This window comes from Sinohyriopsis cumingii, chromosome 19 (genome assembly GCF_028554795.1).
Source record: "Sinohyriopsis cumingii isolate HCF-2022 chromosome 19, ASM2855479v2, whole genome shotgun sequence".
Classification (NCBI taxonomy): domain Eukaryota; kingdom Metazoa; phylum Mollusca; class Bivalvia; order Unionida; family Unionidae; genus Sinohyriopsis; species Sinohyriopsis cumingii.
The window spans coordinates 11,236,280-11,261,440 of NC_142979.1; the positions used below are offsets into that span (position 1 = coordinate 11,236,280).

The 25,161-nt window shown below is 35.6% G+C and overlaps 1 protein-coding gene across 1 annotated transcript in view; it reads left to right on the forward strand.

The window, feature by feature from the left end:
* The first annotated feature begins 314 nt into the window (after positions 1-314).
* Positions 315-25,161, forward strand: part of LOC149775129 (uncharacterized) — a 68,064-nt gene continuing 43,217 nt past the window's right edge. The window contains exons 1-5 of the mRNA XM_089942967.1: positions 315-367; positions 1,073-1,111; positions 17,374-17,568; positions 19,064-19,138; positions 20,347-20,517. Of these exons, the coding sequence (XP_089799093.1) occupies positions 1,093-1,111; positions 17,374-17,568; positions 19,064-19,138; positions 20,347-20,517 (460 nt within the window). The 5' untranslated portion in view covers positions 315-367; positions 1,073-1,092. The remainder of the gene's footprint in view (positions 368-1,072; positions 1,112-17,373; positions 17,569-19,063; positions 19,139-20,346; positions 20,518-25,161) is intronic.

Consider the following 25,161-nt stretch of genomic DNA (forward strand, 5'->3'; position numbering starts at 1 on the left):
GTTCGCCTTGTAAATAGAATATGGCTAAATTAACTGCTGCCGTGTATATATCCTCGTGAAAAGTGAGAAGACCAATTTGTTTAGAATAATTTTCTGGAACGATCTTTAAAAATTTGAACAGCATTTTCGTTTGTTAATGTTTTCACCAATGGCTTTATCAACGAAACAACAAATTTTAGTACAATAGCAGATCTTCGACTCATTTTAGACTGAAAAGCTAACGTTCGTTCCAGAAAAGAAACATCAAGCTTTTGGAGTTTTTTGTGGTTTTAGTTTTGTTTTTTGGATTCCATTGGCTTGTGGTAAGTGTGCAAGCTATTTAAGTTTGACGCCCAAAACATAAGTATCAAGGCCGAGGTCTTACGTGGTAGGACTACAGTTGCCAGAAGACGATAACAAATAATTAAGACCGTGGCATTTTGAAAAAAATCTTTTGTACATAGGTCATAACATATATAAAAAAACCCACTAAATAACTTCATGTTTAGTATACAGGCAGTATTAGCTTAGTCTTAATGTGACTTTTAATTTTGCTTGTTTCAGAGCAAATTAATCTGTTTAAAGTTTAAAGTTACCCAGATTTTAAGTTATAATGACCCAGATCACAAGTTTAGTACAGAGCATATAGACGTATTTGAAACTATTTAAATGCTAGGCCTAATAATTAACAAGATTGGTGGCTTAATAATTAACAGGGTTGGTGACAGTTTGTATTGATAGTTATGACATGTATTGAACAATCGTATGCCCCATTAGACCCTAGTTGTAAGAGTTATATATATATATATATATATATATATATATATATATATATATATATATATATATATAATAAAAAAAGATAAATCAATAGACCAGTGAAAGGAATTTCCATGTAAAATGTAGACAGGTACCAAACTTGTAGCTATGTTGTTTTGGAATAAAACTTCTGCTAAAAGTATGCTTGGGTCTGAGGTGGGCAAATATTGCATTACTTCACTGAATGAATATGGAATTGTGGAATTTCATGTATTTTTTAATGTACTATTCACAATGTCATTAGATAACCCGATTCTTTTCTGTTGATTTACAGGTCCAGTTAAGCCAAACAAAATGGATACTGAAGGTGAAGGTATAGTTTGTTAATCTCTTTTATATATTTTCTTGTGGATAGCACACTAATGTCCCATCTTTTTAAAACCCAAATGTTTTGTTCATTGAAATATATGCAGCCTTTTAAAGGATCTGATCAGCAGTCTACTAGTTTTACAGAATATTCCACAAAAATTAAATAGTATCTTTACTAGGCAGGCTTTTCTTTAAAGAGTTGTCAGAAAAGATGGTACAGTGTCACACTCTGTAACCGGGCCACCACCAGCAAGTTTGAATGGTGTCCTATATGGAAAGTAATATCGTCTAACATTTTATTTGTGAACTGGTGTCACTAATGTTGCTTTTAAAGAAACATAAGGAAAAAATAAAATTAAACTTCAGAATGTAAATAGTACCAGAGTGTTGTACAAATGTTGTTGTTGTTGTTGTTGTTATTTTAGGATTTAACACCATTTTCCAGCACAAGACAGGCTATACATGGCGGCCAGTATTAATGGTGGAGGAAGAACCCGGGAAACCCCCGGAAAGAACCACCGACCCACGAGAAGCTACCGGCAAGCTTTCTCACATATCCACATTGGCCGAGCCCGTACAAATGTTGTGCTAGGTCAAATGAAATATTGGATTGGAGAGTGAGAGGGTATTTTGATTGCATCGATAAAGAAAATGAAACTAATTATTAAATTAGTAAGATAGAATATGTTGTGTTCATGGTGTTGATAATATCATACACTACTACATTACATTTCAGGTATTAAAAAAAAAATCTTTGTCAGTCATTCCAATCAAGAGACTCCTAATTTTCAGTTCCCCTACCTTCCCAAACCCCAAACATTTTAGGGCATTTACTATTAATCATCGTTTGGTTTGTATGTTTGTTTAAGAGACATTGAGAAAACTTTTTTTTGCAAATGATTGAAATAACTCCAGTCTTCACGTTGTTTTCAAAAACAGGATAAACTTTTCTATGGTAATAATATTTAACTGTTACAGACTGACTGTCATAAATACATTATTGTTTGTACTAATGGGCAAAGACTGTGTAAAGGGTGATGTCAGGTGTACATCTGTGTACTCAGGGCCATCACAAGTTTGCACTGGATGCAAAGGTGCCCTGGGTGAGTGTTGCCTTTGGCACTCCCTACTCATAACCCCTCACCACCACAAACACTGCAAAATAGTGACCCCCCTCTGCTTCCTGCACCCACCCAGGTTTGATGCCCCAGGTACTCATCCATATCACTTGCCCCTTATGACTGTGTGTGTATGTTTGTGTGGTTTAATGGTACATCGGAAAATTCATGGCCATTGAAACATATACTTCTAACAAGATACAGGGTAAAGTAGCCAAAACTTTACAATAATAAACCAACCCAGTTAACTTAAATGACTTGTCGCCATATTTTGTGATATTGGTCATGTTTTGTATTATCAGATTTTATCCCATAAAACATCAGACCATCATATTTGTCTTATTCTTTAGTATAGTATAGATTTCTTAATGAACAGTTACACTTTAAGACATGTTTGACTGTAAATAAAGGAATCCCTTTTACATTTTAAAAGCATTCACATTTTATGTCCATAAGTCTTTTTTTGAACAAATGCTAAAGACTCATTAGTTTGAAAATGTTTTTAATTTTTATAATGGATGTCATTTTTCAATCTGTCAGAAGATTTAGTTTTTATAATAGATGTCATTTTTCAATCTCAGAAGTTAAGATTCAAAGATTCTTACTGCAGTAACTGAATCTGTTGATTTATTTACTATGATGAAACAGATACTTAAAAAATGTTCTTCCAGACTGGATATGTGACATGCTGATAATTGCATGCTTTGTTCTCGAACAAAACAAAGGAGCTCATGGTTCATACTGATGAGTGTTTACTTTATACTCAGCATAACAGGAAAATATTGTTGTTTACTTTATACTCAGCATTACAGGAGATTATTGTTGTTTACTTTATACTCAGCATAACAGGAAAATATTGTTGTTTACTTTATACTCAGCATTACAGGAGATTATTGTTGTTTTCTTTATACTCAGCATAACAGGAGATTATTGTTGTTTACTTTATGCTCAGCATAACAGGAAATTATTGTTGTTTACTTTATACTCAGCATAACAGGAAATTATTGTTGTTTACTTTATATTCAGCATAACAGGAAATTATTGTTGTTTACTTTATACTCAGCATAACAGGAAATTATTGTTGTTTACTTTATACTCAGCATTACAGGAAATTATTGTTGTTTACTTTATACTCAGCATAACAGGAAATTATTGTTCACACCTTCTGTCCAAAAAACAAGACCATAAGGACCTCCTGCCCCCAATTTTGTTTCCTTTTGCACTGGTTTTAAAATTAGGGTAGACAGGTAGATTTTAAAAAGACAAACGTATATATGGAATCTAATAATCATTTCAAGTGCAAAACTGGCTCAATTAGATTAACAAATCAATTTTGGGAATTTGTTTTTGAAATTAAAACAAAAATTATATTTTGTTTTTCACCCTTGGGGTGAAAAGTGCTAATGTTAGTGAAGATAACAGGGACAGTTGGTTAAATGGAAACACATATTTGTTTTGCCTAACACTCAGTTACTTTTCAGTTTTCTATGTGTACTGTCCTTGTTGTATTTTTCTTTTTCGATTTGGACTTCCGTTTTAAATTCCTAAAGAGAGCCCTTATTTTCTAGTTCTGTTGGTCATTGACCAGAACAGCTTATGGTATTGTGTGTTGTGTGTTTTTCATCATCTGATGACAGACTATCCTTTAGTGTTACTCCTCTAAACTACTTGGAGGATTGCCATGAAACTTGACTATCCTTTAGTGTTACTCCTCTAAACTACTTGGAGGATTCCATGAAACTTGACTATCCTTTAGTGTTACTCCTCTAAACTACTTGGAGGATTCCATGAAACTTGACTATCCTTTAGTGTTACTCCTCTAAACTACTTGGAGGATTCCATGAAACTTGACTATCCTTTAGTGTTACTCCTCTAAACTACTTGGAGGATTGCCATGAAACACATTTAGCTCAAGGTCTTGTTAGCCCTTAAAAATGGTGGTGCTCAGACAGAGAGTATGGCCACCACAGCATCTGTCTTGAAATCATATATTTACTACTTCTTCAGAATGGATGGCCATGTCAGCATGGGGTTTTCATTAGAAGACCTAATGTCGAGTTGGCCCTAATGAAAATAGTGCTGACCTGATGTCCAGTCTTGCCTGGTAGCCATCTTTAAAGCTTGTTATTGTTTTTCCTAATGAATGAAAAGTCATATTGGCATGGTGATTTTACCAGAAGTGTTGTCTGGCTGGTCCTAAAGGAAAATGGTTCCACTCTGACATCCAGTACGGTCACCACAGTGGCAGTCTTGAAACTCTTGTTATGGCTACCTCTCCTAAATGGATCGTCATATCAACATAGGGTTTTAACAAAAGACTTTTTATGATGTGTAGTTGGTTCCAAAAGTATGTCTGCCATTGCAGCCATCTTTAAAATCTTGTTATTGTTACTTCTTCAGAATGGAAGGTCTTATTGACGATACTGGATTTGACTGAAAGACATCCTATAATGTCTAGTAGGTCTTAAATGAAAATTGTTCCACCTGAACATTAAATATGGCCACCAAGGTGGATAAACTTATTGTTGCTCCTCCACCTGAATGTCTGGCTATATCAACATGGAGTTTGTACTTAAACATTCGTTATATTATCCAATTGGTTATAAATAAAAATGGCACTGATCTGACATTTAGTATGGACACCACAGCAGCTCTTGTAGAAATCTTGTTACTGCTACTTTTCCTGAATTGAAAGTCATATCAGCATGGGATTTTGACAAGAAGACTTCGTATGATGTCCGGTTGATCTTTAGTAAATTTTGATATCAGCAATGGCTTCCACGATAGCCATATTGAAAACCTTACCGCTACTCTGCCTAGATGGAAGGTCATATCAACATTTGTTTTTCACTGGGAAACTTCTGTTGATATCTACTTGGTATTAAATGAAAATGTTCTGATCTGGCATCCACTGTAGCCAATATGGCAGTTATCTTAAAAATCTTTTTATTGCTACTCTTAAATTGGAACACGGGCCAGAACACAGTTCATCTGAACATGAGCCAGAACACAGTTTATCTGAACATGGGCCAGAACACAGTTCATCTGAACACGGGCAAGAACATGGTTCATCTGAACATGGGCCAGAACATGGTTCATCTGAACACGGACAAGAACATGGTTCATCTGAACACAGGTCAGAACACTGTTCATCTGAACATGGGCCAGAACACGGTTCATCTGAACATGGGCCAGAACGTGGTTCATCTGAACATGGGCAAGAACATAGTTCATCTGAACACAAGCAAGAACACGGTTCACCTGAACATGGGCCAGAACACGGTTCATCTGAACACGGGCCAGAACACAGTTCATCTGAACATGAGCCAGAACATGGTTCATCTGAACACGTGCCAGAACATGGTTCATCTGAACATGGGCCAGAACACATTTCATCTGAACACCATTCCAGAACATGGTTAATCTGAACACAAGACATAACATGGTTCATTTGAACACGAGACAGAACATGGTTCATTTGAACACGGGCCAGAACAAAGTTCATCTGAACATGGGCCAGAACAAAGTTCATCTGAACAGGGGCCAGAAGAATAATGATCTGATTAGTTGGTTCTGAATTAAAATAGTTCTGATCAAACCTCAACTATGGCTGCCACAGTGAACATATTGAAACCTTGTCTCTAATTCTATTACACCATTTCTCAGTGCAAGATAGGATATACATGGCAGCCCGTGTAACTGGTGGAGAAGAAGTCAGGAAAACTCCGGTAATGTGCTCATGTTAAGGTAGAGTGTATTGTGTTGTGGTCATATCCATCTAGCTTTTAGCGTACTCATGTTATGGTAGAGTGTATTATGTTGTGGTCATATCCATCTAGCTTTTAGCGTACTCATGTTAAGGTAGAGTGTATTATGTTGTGGTCATATCCATCTAGCTTTTAGTGTACTCATGTTAAAGTAGAGTGTATTGTGTTGTGGTCATATCCATCTAGCTTTTAGTGTACTCATGTTAAGGTTGAGTGTATTGTGTTGTGGTCATATCCATCTAGCTTTTAGCGTACTCATGTTAAGGTTGAGTGTATTGTGTTGTGGTCATATCCATCTAGCTTTTAGTGTACTCATGTTAAGGTTGAGTGTATTGTGTTGTGGTCATATCCATCTAGCTTTTAGTGTACTCATGTTAAAGTAGAGTGTATTGTGTTGTGGTCATATCCATCTAGCTTTTAGTGTACTCATGTTAAGGTTGAGTGTATTGTGTTGTGGTCATATCCATCTAGCTTTTAGTGTACTCATGTTAAGGTTGAGTATATTGTGTTGTGGTCATATCCATCTAGCTTTTAGTGTACTCATGTTAAGGTTGAGTGTATTGTGTTGTGGTCATATCCATCTAGCTTTTAGCGTACTCATGTTAAGGTTGAGTGTATTGTGTTGTGGTCATATCCATCTAGCTTTTAGTGTACTCATGTTAAGGTTGAGTGTATTGTGTTGTGGTCATATCCATCTAGCTTTTAGTGTACTCATGTTAAGGTTGAGTATATTATGTTGTGGTCATATCCATCTAGCTTTTAGTGTACTCATGTTAAGGTTGAGTGTATTGTGTTGTGGTCATATCCATCTAGCTTTTAGTGTACTCATGTTAAGGTTGAGTATATTGTGTTGTGGTCATATCCATCTAGCTTTTAGTGTACTCATGTTAAGGTTGAGTGTATTGTGTTGTGGTCATATCCATCTAGCTTTTAGTGTACTCATGTTAAGGTTGAGTGTATTGTGTTGTGGTCATATCCATCTAGCTTTTAGTGTACTCATGTTAAGGTTGAGTGTATTATGTTGTGGTCATATCCATCTAGCTTTTAGTGTACTCATGTTAAGGTTGAGTGTATTGTGTTGTGGTCATATCAGTCTAGCTTTTAGTGTACTCATGTTAAGGTTGAGTGTATTATGTTGTGGTCATATCCATCTAGCTTTTAGTGTACTCATGTTAAGGTAGAGTATATTGTGTTGTGGTCATATCAGTCTAGCTTTTAGTGTACTCATGTTAAGGTTGAGTGTATTGTGTTGTGGTCATATCCATCTAGCTTTTAGTGTACTCATGTTAAGGTTGAGTGTATTGTGTTGTGGTCATATCCATCTAGCTTTTAGTGTACTCATGTTAAGGTTGAGTGTATTGTGTTGTGGTCATATCCATCTAGCTTTTAGTGTACTCATGTTAAGGTTGAGTGTATTGTGTTGTGGTCATATCCATCTAGCTTTTAGTGTACTCATGTTAAGGTTGAGTGTATTGTGTTGTGGTCATATCAGTCTAGCTTTTAGTGTACTCATGTTAAGGTTGAGTGTATTATGTTGTGGTCATATCCATCTAGCTTTTAGTGTACTCATGTTAAGGTAGAGTATATTGTGTTGTGGTCATATCAGTCTAGCTTTTAGTGTACTCATGTTAAGGTTGAGTGTATTGTGTTGTGGTCATATCCATCTAGCTTTTAGTGTACTCATGTTAAGGTTGAGTGTATTGTGTTGTGGTCATTTCCATCCAGCTTTTAGTGTACTCATGTTAAGGTTGAGTGTATTGTGTTGTGGTCATATCAGTCTAGCTTTTAGTGTACTCATGTTAAGGTTGAGTGTATTGTGTTGTGGTCATATCCATCTAGCTTTTAGTGTACTCATGTTAAGGTTGAGTGTATTGTGTTGTGGTCATATCCATCTAGCTTTTAGTGTACTCATGTTAAGGTTGAGTATATTGTGTTGTGGTCATATCAGTCTAGCTTTTAGTGTACTCATGTTAAGGTTGAGTGTATTGTGTTGTGGTCATATCCATCTAGCTTTTAGTGTACTCATGTTAAGGTTGAGTGTATTGTGTTGTGGTCATTTCCATCCAGCTTTTAGTGTACTCATGTTAAGGTTGAGTGTATTGTGTTGTGGTCATATCCATCTAGCTTTTAGTGTACTCATGTTAAGGTTGAGTGTATTGTGTTGTGGTCATATCAGTCTAGCTTTTAGTGTACTCATGTTAAGGTTGAGTGTATTGTGTTGTGGTCATATCAGTCTAGCTTTTAGTGTACTCATGTTAAGGTTGAGTGTATTGTGTTGTGGTCATATCCATCTAGCTTTTAGTGTACTCATGTTAAGGTTGAGTATATTGTGTTGTGGTCATATCAGTCTAGCTTTTAGTGTACTCATGTTAAGGTTGAGTGTATTGTGTTGTGGTCATATCCATCTAGCTTTTAGTGTACTCATGTTAAGGTTGAGTATATTGTGTTGTGGTCATATCAGTCTAGCTTTTAGTGTACTCATGTTAAGGTTGAGTGTATTGTGTTGTGGTCATATCCATCTAGCTTTTAGTGTACTCATGTTAAGGTTGAGTATATTGTGTTGTGGTCATATCAGTCTAGCTTTTAGTGTACTCATGTTAAGGTTGAGTGTATTGTGTTGTGGTCATATCCATCTAGCTTTTAGTGTACTCATGTTAAGGTTGAGTGTATTGTGTTGTGGTCATATCCATCTAGCTTTTAGTGTACTCATGTTAAGGTTGAGTGTATTGTGTTGTGGTCATATCAGTCTAGCTTTTAGTGTACTCATGTTAAGGTTGAGTGTATTGTGTTGTGGTCATATCCATCTAGCTTTTAGTGTACTCATGTTATGGTAGATTGTGTTGTGTTGTGGTCATATCCATCTAGCTTTTAGTGTACTCATGTTAAGGTTGAGTGTATTGTGTTGTGGTCATATCCATCTAGCTTTTAGTGTACTCATGTTAAGGTTGAGTGTATTGTGTTGTGGTCATATCCATCTAGCTTTTAGTGTACTCATGTTAAGGTTGAGTATATTGTGTTGTGGTCATATCAGTCTAGCTTTTAGTGTACTCATGTTAAGGTTGAGTGTATTGTGTTGTGGTCATATCCATCTAGCTTTTAGTGTACTCATGTTATGGTATATTGTGTTGTGTTGTGGTCATATCCATCTAGCTTTTAGTGTACTCATGTTAAGGTTGAGTGTATTGTGTTGTGGTCATATCCATCTAGCTTTTAGTGTACTCATGTTAAGGTTGAGTGTATTGTGTTGTGGTCATATCCATCTAGCTTTTAGTGTACTCATGTTAAGGTTGAGTGTATTGTGTTGTGGTCATATCCATCCAGCTTTTAGTGTACTCATGTTAAGGTTGAGTGTATTGTGTTGTGGTCATATCAGTCTAGCTTTTAGTGTACTCATGTTAAGGTTGAGTGTATTGTGTTGTGGTCATATCCATCTAGCTTTTAGTGTACTCATGTTAAGGTTGAGTGTATTGTGTTGTGGTCATATCCATCTAGCTTTTAGTGTACTCATGTTAAGGTTGAGTATATTGTGTTGTGGTCATATCAGTCTAGCTTTTAGTGTACTCATGTTAAGGTTGAGTGTATTGTGTTGTGGTCATATCCATCTAGCTTTTAGTGTACTCATGTTAAGGTTGAGTGTATTGTGTTGTGGTCATTTCCATCCAGCTTTTAGTGTACTCATGTTAAGGTTGAGTGTATTGTGTTGTGGTCATATCCATCTAGCTTTTAGTGTACTCATGTTAAGGTTGAGTGTATTGTGTTGTGGTCATATCAGTCTAGCTTTTAGTGTACTCATGTTAAGGTTGAGTGTATTGTGTTGTGGTCATATCAGTCTAGCTTTTAGTGTACTCATGTTAAGGTTGAGTGTATTGTGTTGTGGTCATATCCATCTAGCTTTTAGTGTACTCATGTTAAGGTTGAGTATATTGTGTTGTGGTCATATCAGTCTAGCTTTTAGTGTACTCATGTTAAGGTTGAGTGTATTGTCTTGTGGTCATATCCATCTAGCTTTTAGTGTACTCATGTTAAGGTTGAGTATATTGTGTTGTGGTCATATCAGTCTAGCTTTTAGTGTACTCATGTTAAGGTTGAGTGTATTGTGTTGTGGTCATATCCATCTAGCTTTTAGTGTACTCATGTTAAGGTTGAGTATATTGTGTTGTGGTCATACCAGTCTAGCTTTTAGTGTACTCATGTTAAGGTTGAGTGTATTGTGTTGTGGTCATATCCATCTAGCTTTTAGTGTACTCATGTTAAGGTTGAGTGTATTGTGTTGTGGTCATATCCATCTAGCTTTTAGTGTACTCATGTTAAGGTTGAGTGTATTGTGTTGTGGTCATATCAGTCTAGCTTTTAGTGTACTCATGTTAAGGTTGAGTGTATTGTGTTGTGGTCATATCCATCTAGCTTTTAGTGTACTCATGTTAAGGTTGAGTGTATTGTGTTGTGGTCATATCCATCTAGCTTTTAGTGTACTCATGTTAAGGTTGAGTGTATTGTGTTGTGGTCATATCCATCTAGCTTTTAGTGTACTCATGTTAAGGTTGAGTGTATTGTGTTGTGGTCATATCCATCTAGCTTTTAGTGTACTCATGTTAAGGTAGAGTATATTGTGTTGTGGTCATATCCATCTAGCTTTTAGTGTACTCATGTTAAGGTTGAGTGTATTGTGTTGTGGTCATATCCATCTAGCTTTTAGTGTACTCATGTTAAGGTTGAGTGTATTGTGTTGTGGTCATATCAGTCTAGCTTTTAGTGTACTCATGTTAAGGTTGAGTATATTGTGTTGTGGTCATATCAGTCTAGCTTTTAGTGTACTCATGTTAAGGTTGAGTGTATTGTGTTGTGGTCATATCCATCTAGCTTTTAGTGTACTCATGTTAAGGTTGAGTGTATTGTGTTGTGGTCATATCCATCTAGCTTTTAGTGTACTCATGTTAAGGTAGAGTATATTGTGTTGTGGTCATATCAGTCTAGCTTTTAGTGTACTCATGTTAAGGTTGAGTGTATTGTGTTGTGGTCATATCCATCTAGCTTTTAGTGTACTCATGTTAAGGTTGAGTGTATTGTGTTGTGGTCATTTCCATCTAGCTTTTAGTGTACTCATGTTAAGGTTGAGTGTATTGTGTTGTGGTCATTTCCATCTAGCTTTTAGTGTACTCATGTTAAGGTTGAGTGTATTGTGTTGTGGTCATATCCATCTAGCTTTTAGTGTACTCATGTTAAGGTTGAGTGTATTATGTTGTGGTCATATCCATCTAGCTTTTAGTGTACTCATGTTAAGGTTGAGTGTATTGTGTTGTGGTCATATCAGTCTAGCTTTTAGTGTACTCATGTTAAGGTTGAGTGTATTATGTTGTGGTCATATCCATCTAGCTTTTAGTGTACTCATGTTAAGGTAGAGTATATTGTGTTGTGGTCATATCAGTCTAGCTTTTAGTGTACTCATGTTAAGGTTGAGTGTATTGTGTTGTGGTCATATCCATCTAGCTTTTAGTGTACTCATGTTAAGGTTGAGTGTATTGTGTTGTGGTCATTTCCATGCAGCTTTTAGTGTACTCATGTTAAGGTTGAGTGTATTGTGTTGTGGTCATATCAGTCTAGCTTTTAGTGTACTCATGTTAAGGTTGAGTATATTGTGTTGTGGTCATATCCATCTAGCTTTTAGTGTACTCATGTTAAGGTTGAGTGTATTGTGTTGTGGTCATATCCATCTAGCTTTTAGTGTACTCATGTTAAGGTTGAGTGTATTGTGTTGTGGTCATATCCATCTAGCTTTTAGTGTACTCATGTTAAGGTTGAGTGTATTGTGTTGTGGTCATATCCATCTAGCTTTTAGTGTACTCATGTTAAGGTTGAGTGTATTGTGTTGTGGTCATATCAGTCTAGCTTTTAGTGTACTCATGTTAAGGTTGAGTGTATTATGTTGTGGTCATATCCATCTAGCTTTTAGTGTACTCATGTTAAGGTAGAGTATATTGTGTTGTGGTCATATCAGTCTAGCTTTTAGTGTACTCATGTTAAGGTTGAGTGTATTGTGTTGTGGTCATATCCATCTAGCTTTTAGTGTACTCATGTTAAGGTTGAGTGTATTGTGTTGTGGTCATTTCCATCCAGCTTTTAGTGTACTCATGTTAAGGTTGAGTGTATTGTGTTGTGGTCATATCAGTCTAGCTTTTAGTGTACTCATGTTAAGGTTGAGTGTATTGTGTTGTGGTCATATCCATCTAGCTTTTAGTGTACTCATGTTAAGGTTGAGTGTATTGTGTTGTGGTCATATCCATCTAGCTTTTAGTGTACTCATGTTAAGGTTGAGTATATTGTGTTGTGGTCATATCAGTCTAGCTTTTAGTGTACTCATGTTAAGGTTGAGTGTATTGTGTTGTGGTCATATCCATCTAGCTTTTAGTGTACTCATGTTAAGGTTGAGTGTATGGTGTTGTGGTCATTTCCATCCAGCTTTTAGTGTACTCATGTTAAGGTTGAGTGTATTGTGTTGTGGTCATATCCATCTAGCTTTTAGTGTACTCATGTTAAGGTTGAGTGTATTGTGTTGTGGTCATATCAGTCTAGCTTTTAGTGTACTCATGTTAAGGTTGAGTGTATTGTGTTGTGGTCATATCAGTCTAGCTTTTAGTGTACTCATGTTAAGGTTGAGTGTATTGTGTTGTGGTCATATCCATCTAGCTTTTAGTGTACTCATGTTAAGGTTGAGTATATTGTGTTGTGGTCATATCAGTCTAGCTTTTAGTGTACTCATGTTAAGGTTGAGTGTATTGTCTTGTGGTCATATCCATCTAGCTTTTAGTGTACTCATGTTAAGGTTGAGTATATTGTGTTGTGGTCATATCAGTCTAGCTTTTAGTGTACTCATGTTAAGGTTGAGTGTATTGTGTTGTGGTCATATCCATCTAGCTTTTAGTGTACTCATGTTAAGGTTGAGTATATTGTGTTGTGGTCATATCAGTCTAGCTTTTAGTGTACTCATGTTAAGGTTGAGTGTATTGTGTTGTGGTCATATCCATCTAGCTTTTAGTGTACTCATGTTAAGGTTGAGTGTATTGTGTTGTGGTCATATCCATCTAGCTTTTAGTGTACTCATATTAAGGTTGAGTGTATTGTGTTGTGGTCATATCAGTCTAGCTTTTAGTGTACTCATGTTAAGGTTGAGTGTATTGTGTTGTGGTCATATCCATCTAGCTTTTAGTGTACTCATGTTATGGTAGATTGTGTTGTGTTGTGGTCATATCCATCTAGCTTTTAGTGTACTCATGTTAAGGTTGAGTGTATTGTGTTGTGGTCATATCCATCTAGCTTTTAGTGTACTCATGTTAAGGTTGAGTGTATTGTGTTGTGGTCATATCCATCTAGCTTTTAGTGTACTCATGTTAAGGTTGAGTATATTGTGTTGTGGTCATATCAGTCTAGCTTTTAGTGTACTCATGTTAAGGTTGAGTGTATTGTGTTGTGGTCATATCCATCTAGCTTTTAGTGTACTCATGTTATGGTATATTGTGTTGTGTTGTGGTCATATCCATCTAGCTTTTAGTGTACTCATGTTAAGGTTGAGTGTATTGTGTTGTGGTCATATCCATCTAGCTTTTAGTGTACTCATGTTAAGGTTGAGTGTATTGTGTTGTGGTCATATCCATCCAGCTTTTAGTGTACTCATGTTAAGGTTGAGTGTATTGTGTTGTGGTCATATCAGTCTAGCTTTTAGTGTACTCATGTTAAGGTTGAGTGTATTGTGTTGTGGTCATATCCATCTAGCTTTTAGTGTACTCATGTTAAGGTTGAGTGTATTGTGTTGTGGTCATATCCATCTAGCTTTTAGTGTACTCATGTTAAGGTTGAGTATATTGTGTTGTGGTCATATCAGTCTAGCTTTTAGTGTACTCATGTTAAGGTTGAGTGTATTGTGTTGTGGTCATATCCATCTAGCTTTTAGTGTACTCATGTTAAGGTTGAGTGTATTGTGTTGTGGTCATTTCCATCCAGCTTTTAGTGTACTCATGTTAAGGTTGAGTGTATTGTGTTGTGGTCATATCAGTCTAGCTTTTAGTGTACTCATGTTAAGGTTGAGTGTATTGTGTTGTGGTCATATCAGTCTAGCTTTTAGTGTACTCATGTTAAGGTTGAGTGTATTGTGTTGTGGTCATATCAGTCTAGCTTTTAGTGTACTCATGTTAAGGTTGAGTGTATTGTGTTGTGGTCATATCCATCTAGCTTTTAGTGTACTCATGTTAAGGTTGAGTATATTGTGTTGTGGTCATATCAGTCTAGCTTTTAGTGTACTCATGTTAAGGTTGAGTGTATTGTCTTGTGGTCATATCCATCTAGCTTTTAGTGTACTCATGTTAAGGTTGAGTATATTGTGTTGTGGTCATATCAGTCTAGCTTTTAGTGTACTCATGTTAAGGTTGAGTGTATTGTGTTGTGGTCATATCCATCTAGCTTTTAGTGTACTCATGTTAAGGTTGAGTATATTGTGTTGTGGTCATACCAGTCTAGCTTTTAGTGTACTCATGTTAAGGTTGAGTGTATTGTGTTGTGGTCATATCCATCTAGCTTTTAGTGTACTCATGTTAAGGTTGAGTGTATTGTGTTGTGGTCATATCCATCTAGCTTTTAGTGTACTCATGTTAAGGTTGAGTGTATTGTGTTGTGGTCATATCAGTCTAGCTTTTAGTGTACTCATGTTAAGGTTGAGTGTATTGTGTTGTGGTCATATCCATCTAGCTTTTAGTGTACTCATGTTAAGGTTGAGTGTATTGTGTTGTGGTCATATCCATCTAGCTTTTAGTGTACTCATGTTAAGGTTGAGTGTATTGTGTTGTGGTCATATCCATCTAGCTTTTAGTGTACTCATGTTAAGGTTGAGTGTATTGTGTTGTGGTCATATCCATCTAGCTTTTAGTGTACTCATGTTAAGGTTGAGTGTATTGTGTTGTGGTCATATCCATCTAGCTTTTAGTGTACTCATGTTAAGGTAGAGTATATTGTGTTGTGGTCATATCCATCTAGCTTTTAGTGTACTCATGTTAAGGTTGAGTGTATTGTGTTGTGGTCATATCCATCTAGCTTTTAGTGTACTCATGTTAAGGTTTAGTGTATTGTGTTGTGGTCATATCAGTCTAGCTTTTAGTGTACTCATGTTAAGGTTGAGTATATTGTGTTGTGGTCATATCAGTCTAGCTTTTAGTGTACTCATGTTAAGGTTGAGTGTATTGTGTTGTGGTCATATCCATCTAGCTTTTAGTGTACTCATGTTAAGGTTGAGTGTATTGTGTTGTGGTCATATCCATCTAGCTTTTAGTGTACTCATGTTAAGGTAGAGTATATTGTGTTGTGGTCATATCAGTCTAGCTTTTAGTGTACTCATGTTAAGGTTGAGTGTATTGTGTTGTGGTCATATCCATCTAGCTTTTAGTGTACTCATGTTAAGGTTGAGTGTATTGTGTTGTGGTCATTTCCATCTAGCTTTTAGTGTACTCATGTTAAGGTTGAGTGTATTGTGTTGTGGTCATTTCCATCTAGCTTTTAGTGTACTCATGTTAAGGTTGAGTGTATTGTGTTGTGGTCATTTCCATCTAGCTTTTAGTGTACTCATGTTATGGTAGATTGTGTTGTGGTCATATCCATCTAGTTTTTAGTGTACTTATGTTATGATAGAGTGTATTTTGTTGTGGTCATATAGAGGTCTTGGAAATGCTTAATCATGCATATTTGGATGCAACTTTTTTTTGTCTGGGACGCAGAAAATTACTTATGCAGGAGTCCTCCATCCGCACACAATTGCTGGATGGCAAATTCAAGGGCTTGCCAGACATGCTTCTACCTGCAGAGAGGGAAAATGTTGATTTGGTCATTTTAGCTGTGCTGATACTTACAATGACAGAATTCAGTGGCTAAAATCCCCCATATGTACAAGTTGTCATTGTAAGAGTATATCAGAAGAACATGACCCAATAGCTTGGCGGCAAGCGGCTGAGTGGTGGGAAAATGTACTGATATTGACAATGACTGAATTCAGAGGCTAAATGACCAGCTTTTAGTGTATTCATGTTAAAATAGATTGTATTTTGTTGTGGTCATTTCCATCCAGCTTTAAATATGCTTTAGCTTGATTTCTGCTTTACATAGCATCACAACTTTGCAGGTAGGTTGCCTTATAAGAAAAAAAGAATTCTTTTGATTGGGGGGTGTCATAAAGCACAATTTCAGGTTCACTTTCTGACAATTGCATCATGTAATAACTCAATTGAGTTTAGCTTGATGTACCTTCACCAAATATTGCAAATACTTTACCCTTTAGGTTGTCAGGAAAGTTTGATTTGTGGGTTGGAGTCATGGAGTCAAAAGTTAAAGTTATCATGAATGGAGAAAGGGAAATAGTCTCCTAAATACACCTTCACTAAAACTTGGATATACTGCCTTTGATGTTGCCAAGAAGCCTGCTGATTCATTTGACATGTAAGGATTGAAGGTCAAGGTCACTGTGATCAGACTAAGTTGAGTGTAAACTATTGCATAATACATTACTTGATTTCCAATGAATATACCAACACCAGTCTTCACTGGTAGGTTGTCACTAATGAGACATTAAGCTTGCAGAATTCAAAAGATCAGCTCATGATGACCCTTAATAAAACAGGCAGCATGCATTTACATACTTTTTTGCAGTATTTTTTTCTTCTTCTTTTCTGATGAACGTAATGTTTAGATGTCAGCACAAGTTTCATATTAAATAGACTTTTGGATACAGTTGGTAAATTATTACTAGACAGATAAAATAATTGTAATGTGACAACCATTGTCTTTGAAGTTGCTATGCATTTCTCACATACCCATAGTTTATAGCACCCATTGCTATGCATTTCTCACATACCCATAGTTTATAGCACCCATTGCTATGCATTTCTCACATACCCATAGTTTATAGCACCCATTGCTATGCATTTCTCACATACCCATAGTTTATAGCACCCATTGCTATGCATTTCTCACATACCCATAATTTATAGCACCCGTTGCTATGCATTTCTCACATACCCATAGTTTATAGCACCTGTGAATACATAGCATTTTAACAATCAAACAAAGAAATATCTTGTTCCTAATTTGTTGCAATAATCACTAAAGTATTTATTGAAAAGAATAGTTAATTCAGTACCAAAAGAATACACAATGTTTATATTATCTGGGGTTGTGCCATTTGGTAGGAGTAATCGATAGAAAAAACAGTATAGATCCAAATCTGCAAGGGCAGGTGCATTATGCAACAAAAGATCAGAGTCTATGTTGTTTGCAGTTGCACTTCACTTATAGGTGTGTATATATGGTACATGCAAAATATTTGATTAGACATTTAAATGTTGTTTCAGAAATGATGTGTAATAGAGTCGGTGAGGCTCTCCTGGAACTCGGAAAGCCTTCTACAGTATCTGAGCTGGCTTCCCACTTAAACGTGGATAAAGACAGAGTACAACGTGCACTTATTAGTTTGAAAGAAACAGGCTTTATAGTGCCAAGAGATGACAGATGGCTTATGGATGGATGGCCAGAAGACATTGCTGAAGGTCAGTTTGATAGTACTTGTATTTAGTAAAATTCAGCTTTGAAGCAGGCCATGAACTTAACATCAGTATTTTAGTATCCAGGAGGACTAATGGCTCTCTCATGTATGCAAATTATTTGCTTAAGTTGCATCAGTACTATAAATATTTGACCTGAGAGAATTGTTCAGTATGGTGATTTGTCCGATATCTAAAAAGTTTGATGTAATGCAATCAATAGTTAGCAAAATATTTGAGTCTTAATGTACATGTCAGAATGTTACCCGCAAGGTCATTTACAGCTTTGTCATTTCTGTGACTCCCATGTAACGTCACTGGAGAAACCCCACATTGCATATCATGGTATTTAGCAAAATAAACCATAGGCACAAGTCACAACAAGGAGAGAGATAAGTTGTGAATGGTTGCTTAAAAATGTGCAGAAGTATGCCGGATTACATTTCAAACCCGCGACCTTGACCGAGTCATACGAAAGACTTATAAAAATGGTACTAACAGCTGCCCCACTCGGCACTCAGATCAGAGGTTTGTGTTAGGACTGGTTGGCCTGGTGTCAGGATAATGTGACTGGGTTGGACATCATGCCACATGTCTGCGGCATGATGCCCCAGTGCTAGACATTACTGTAAACTACCACACTGCAGACATCATAGTGATATGACTGAATTTTGTTTAAAGCTACATTAAAAATCCAACACACACACAATTTGAAATTCCTAAACTTGTTGACAATTTTGAATATTTTAGGAAGGAAACTGACATATATCCTTGAACTATTGTTGTATTTTAGCTTTTTATATAATGTTATTTACTTGAAAAATAACTCATTCTGGTCTTAAGCAGAATCAGTCTTATTCTTGTGTTCAGTTTTTAATTCGGGTGGAATTACTTATTGATTATTCACTGGAACTTCAAAGTGCTCAATAATATTCTTGGATTTGAACAATAATTTGGAATTATAGTGAATTCAGACAAGGACATTTTGGATTATATAATTATGATTCATCAAACGACTGTTAATACATCACCAAATCACCACATTCCAGGCAGTTGTCACATTGGCATGGTTGTGACATCAGGCAGATCAAAACATTCAATATTGGAATTTATTTTGAATACCAATGGAATTCAGCTGAACTTCATACATTTGGACTTGTGATGGAACTTTTAGGACTATTTGGAACTTAATTCACAATACTGTTTGTTCATTTTAAATTTTCACTTTGCATTCTGTGGAAATAAATTATTTGTTGAATTTTGCAAAACTTGTTGGATTTCGTACTTTTCTGTTATTTAGTTGTTTACAGAGCTGTAACATAAACATGTAAAGAAAATGTCGCATATAAATTGTCCTTTTGACAACAATAGGATTCTTGTTTTCATTACATAAAGTTGTAGGACCTTTGCATGGTGTTTGTGTATACTTGAAATGCACATGTAATTTTGATTAAACAGGTTCAGTAAAAACTGTATGCTTTTGGGCTTGCTTTATTTTCAGACACAAATCTTAAAGTTTCTGCGCAGGAATGGGACTTAGACAACATGGAAATGAGAACAAGGCCACCAGAGAGAGGCAAGAAATTAAAATAGTTGGTTATATATGTCTTTAGGTCAGTCAAGGTAATAAGTGATTCAGTTGCAATCATAAGTGCTTCTGAACAATTCTTAAGTGGAAATTTTCATTGTTTAATGTGACATTAAATATTTCATCATACAATATCAGAAACAAGACTTATAATTTGTACACAGAGTAATACTACTTTCAAGTTAAAAAATGTGAAAATATGATCGTAGCAGTCAATTCCAGATTTTAGCTTGTCTGGATTTGGTCCAGGTCCAGATTTTTTTTATAGTGGAGTTGGTCAGGGAACAAGGCTAACATTACAGGGTACTCCAGCTTAAATCTGCCTATGGTTTTCATGTGAAATGATAAAAATTTTTCTTGTTTGTATTATCTTGACATGTTGTTCAGTAAATGAATACACACCGAATGCAGATTGGATAATCTGACTGTAAAAAAAGTTTAAACAGTCAATGCAAAAGTATAAAAATGAATATTCATATTGGAAGCATAAAAGGCAACATTTACACATATTGGACATCATTTTTTGTTGATTTGAGTATGTCGTATGTTGGGAAGTGAAATTAAATACAAAGATTATGTAAGTTCAGAAATTTAGCCAAAAACCTTTGAGCTTTGTTGGGCTTTGAACTGCAGTTTCTGAAACTGAACTGGAGGTCACTGGGTACTTTATTAACATTTGAGTTTTGCCTTAGCTGCATCAGGTCACATGTCTGGACATTTTAAATGCATTATTTCCAAGACAACAAGTATCACCACATGATATTTCATTTCACTTTACTGAAAATTGGTCTAACTTATGGAAAAAGAATAATTAATGCCTTACTGAGGAGGTCTTATTAAAAAGAATAATTAATGCCTTATTGAGGAGGTCTTATTAAAAAGAATAATTAATGCCTTACTGAGGAGGTCTTATGATTGGACATCAGGGTTTTCACCACAAGACTTTTATGATGTCTTGTTGGTTTGAAGTGAAAATGTTGCCAATCTAAGATCCAATATGGCCACCTGATTGTTTCAACACTCAGGAGTAAAAAAAATAGTAAATAGTTTAGACCAATCACACTATCCCTCTAAATCCAAGAAAATTTGGTAACTTAAGAAATAGAATAACAAGTAAATTGACAGTGAGAATCATGGCATTAGGAACATTGGTGTCAAACAGATTCAATACAGATCCATGCTGGCTTTATTTACAGACACACATCAGAAAGTTTCAACTCTGGCAGATCATTTGGGTGGCTTGAGAATGACATCACACTCACCAGAGAGAGGCAAGGGATTGGGTGGCTTGGGAATGAGATCACGCTCACCAGAGAGAGGCAAGGGATTGGGTGGCTTGGGAATGACATCAGGATCACCAAAGAGAGGCAAGAAATGATTTTTTTTAAAGTTGTTGTTGATGTATGCCATTAAGTTGTAAGGATAAAGATTCAGGTCTTTGTTGTTGTTTCTACTGATTACTCCTAACAAGTTGCATGTCTTTCAGAATCTCATGACACAGAATGCATGCTCTTTGATCATAGTCCAATTGATTAAGAGGATATTTGCCCTTGTTGAAGGTATGTGGTCCACTGCAATTTAATGGCATCAAGAACTTAACAGATTTTACAAATGATGCCATTCTTCAATCATTATTGATGTCAGTAGAAAAATTTGAAAAACAACTTTTAATAATTTCTTTTTACAGTATTGTTACTAGTTTGGACCAGTATAATAGAAGATACCGCTCCGATGGCCTAGTGGTTAGAGCGTCTGCCTCGGATGTGGGAGGTCATGGGTTTGAACCCCGGCTAAGTCATACCAAAGACTTATAACAATGGTACTAGCAGCTGCCTTGCTTGGCTCTCAGCATTAAGAGGTTAGTGTTAGGACTGGTCAGCCTGGTGTCAAAATAATGTGACTGGGTGGGACATCATGCTACATGTCTGTGGCATGATGCCCCAGTGCTTGACATTACTATAAACTGCCACACTGCAGACATCGTAGCGATATGACTGAAAAATTGTTAAAGCTATGTTAAAAATCCAACAGACACACACACACACACACCAGTATAATTGAAGCACTCGGGTATTTCATCCTTGAGAATATATAAATGATGCCAGTCCACCATTCTCCTGAGCAACATTTAACAAAACAACAACAAAATTCTTTCTGAATTGAAAATTGACATTAATGACTTAACCACATACTTTGTGCAGGCCAACATAGCATGAAAGCATTTAAAATTAATAATGACCAAAGGTTTCCATTAGTAACATTAAATAAATTAGTGATGGTTATGTGCTCTTATTTTTAGTGTGCATTATGAGATGGCAGATCTGGGTGTGTGCAGTTTGCAACTGGACTTATAAATGGGTAACTATGGTAACTGAGTAAAAAAAGCTCATGCTGAGAGTTTTATGAGCTCCAAATCAGGATTTAACACTAATCCTATACTCACAACTATAAACTACAGACCTAGATCTGCCATTACATAATGTACCAGCAGATATGGGTCTGTGCAGTAGAACAAACAATATCGACCCAGATGTGTTAGAGCATTATGCGATGGATGGTTGTAGTCAGACTGATAAGCAAGTATGGTGTGTAATAACTGATGATATAAGTCATCCATCTTTCCTGTTGATAAATATTTGTTAGGGCATATGGGAAAGAACTGCGTACCATCGGTCACTTTCTGTGTGCTCTGACAAACATTTGCACACAACAAGATATTTATGTGCCCTAAAAAGTACTTAAAGGTCTATGTATTTTCTCTGTAAATATGTATGAGCCCCCAAAAATTACTTGAATGTCTGTTTTCTCTGTAAATATCTATGAGCCTTGAAAAAGTACCCAAAGGTCTGTTTTCTCAGTAAATATTTATGAGCCCTGAAAAGTACTCAAAGATCTGTGTGTTTTCTCTGTAAATATGTATGAGCCCTGAAAAAATACTCAAAGGTCTGCTGTCCTTTCTCTAAATATTTATGATCCCTGAAAAAGTACTCAAAGGTCTGTGTGCTTTCTCTATAAATATGTAGGAGCCCTGAAAAATATTCAAAGGTCTGTGTGTTTTCTCTATAAATATGTAGGAGCCCTGAAAAATATTCAAAGGTCTGTGTGCTTTCTCTATAAATATGTGCTTATATCCAGACTTTACACTAATATTCACTTTACTTATTTGTTTATGAGAAGAAACTGAGATATTTTATTTTGTTGCAGATGAGGCAATAAATTAAATGCTAGTTAAAATACATGAATAACTAAAATGAAGATTTTTTTACATCAAAAAAACAAGTAGAGTCGGAGCTTTAGAAAAACGGCATGTGTTTTCTTTATACAGACAAAATTTACTAAAATTGCCTCAGGACATTATTTAATCAAAAGTTGTTAGCATGTTGCACCTGCCATAAGTACAGTCCATATTATATAATGGTATGTTTGATCAAGACACCTCTCCCTTGATAACCAGCGCACAATGGGGTCCAAAAACTTGGACTGCAGTATAAACGAGGGTGCAAGTTACAGAGGCACCTAAAAAAATAAGTGATCCATCCCTGCTGGATATCGAGCAAACTGGGACTGGGGGGTTAGGTGGGTAAATGTACTGTTTAATGGGTATTAACTTGTTTTATTATTGCATCAAGAATACTTGTCAATAAAGTGCTTTTTCTAATGAAGTTGTTTGTTATTCTGTATAAATTACATTTATTTTCAAAGATGCCAAACATCTGAAAGATCGTTAACATTATTCCAACCGGTTTCATAAAGAATTCACATGTGAACTTGAGAACATTTGTGCATTATGTCATTGCTTTTTGTTGTTGTTGTATAGTCTGGTTTCCTGCTTCATAAATGGCTGTGAAGTTTGAAGCAGGGAATCTCTGAAATAAGCACCAGACTAACTGTTGATACACCATGAAACAAGATTCCTTATTCCAAATACTAGCAACATAGTAAAATATTGATGTCATCATTTCATTGCAAATATTAGTGATTCTTCTCCTCATCCTTGAGGATATCTCAGTGCCAGTTTAGGAATTGTCTGAAACTCACTTCTTCACAATGATCCTGTCTGAAACAAGGCTCATTATTTGACAAAATATTCATTTCACTTGGTGGCCTTGCTATATTTGATCACATTTATGAGTGAGTAGGTTAATTTAAGGTAGTTTAATTATATTGAGTACACAATAATATTGATAACTGTGTTCAATTGATCAGTTGGAATGAGTTCAATTGATTTATGACCTAGGCCGCTTGATCTTGCACCTGTAGGATTTGCATGCCTTTTAACTTTTCTTTTATTCAACTTCAGACCTTTATTTGATACAAAAGATGCAATTAACGTGATAATACAAAGGAAGTCAGCTTTCAGTTCACTGCAACCATACAACAAATACTTCCACAAGTCAGATATCAAACATGGTTGGCACTTAATTAAGTTCTCAGCGAAACCCTCACAGACATAGCTATGGTCGATTGACACATTTTATGTTTGAATACAAGAGGGTACATTGCATTTATGATGATTACACTTAAATTGAACAATAAATTTATATAGAACTAAAGCACAAATTTTTCTTGATAAAAATTTATTTAATTTATATTTATTTATTAAAGTAATTCCTCCAGCAGGCATTAGTGGCATTTTCATTGATCAAAATTTCATTGAATATCGTTATTTACGGTGTACTAAGAAGGTTGTTTGGAAAGAACATGTAACAAAATATATAAGTTCTTGTTAAAAGTTGATACTTTCATAATGTTAATTAAAATTTCCAGGTCCACTCTACTGTTACAACAATAAATTGAGCGATACATCATGTTTCATTTACCAATTCTGATTGCAATTTTCTTCAAGTTCAACATATAGGGCTAATATTTTTTATATTTTCTAGTTTAAAAAATGGGGTCCACACCTGACCCCACATTATAAGCTGGTTTATGAGTCATCAGGGTGCAAGTTATTAAGGGAGTATTGTATGATGCAGCGAGTTCCAATTCCATATGTTCATGCATGTTTGAAACAACAACAAAAATAATAAAATATATGTATATGATCTTTGTGAGAACATTCGGTCAAATAGAGCCAAATAATCAAATGCACCCAAAATGAGTCTTGGGCACAAAGGTATATGATGCATATGGAAAGCATGATAATATCCTTAATTATTAAGACTCAGTCTAGTAGTGTAAGTATGTGTTTTACAGTTTTCACAACACAACACCATCTTATTTTATAAATGCAATTAGTTCCAAATCAAGGAGTAAAATATGCAAATCAAGGAGTAAATTGTCCAAATCAGTGAGTAAAATATCCTAATCAAGAAGAGGAATATGCAAATCGAGGAGTAAAATATGCAAATCAAGGAGAAAAATATCCAAATCAAGGAGTAACATATGCCAATCAAGGAGTAAAATATCCCAATCAAAGAGTGGAATATGCAAATCAAGAGTAAAATATCCCAATCAAGGAGTGGAATATGCAAAGCAAGGAGTAAAATATGCAAAGCAAGGAGTAACATATGCCAATCAAGGAGTAAAATATCCCAATCAAGGAGTGGAATATGCAAATCAAGGAGTAAAATATGCCAATCAAGGAGTAAAATATCCCAGTCAGGGAGAAAAATATCCAAATCAAGGAGTAACTTATGCCAGTCAAGGAGAAAAATATCCAAATCAAGGAGTAACATATACCAATCAAGAAGTAAAATATCCAAATCAGAGATTAAAATATCCAAATCAAGGAGAAAAATATCCCAATCAAATAGTAAAATATGCAAATCGAGGAGTAAAATATGTAAATAAGTAGTAAAAGATCCAGATCAGGGAGTAAAATATCAAAATCAAGGTATAAAATGTGCAAATCAAGGAGTAAAATATCCAAATCAAGGTGTAAAATGTGCAAGTCAAGGAGTAAAATATCCAGATCAAGGTGTAAAATGTGCAAGTCAAGGAGTAAAATATCAAAATCAAGGTATAAAATGTGCAAATCAAGGAGTAAAATATCCAAATCAAGGTGTAAA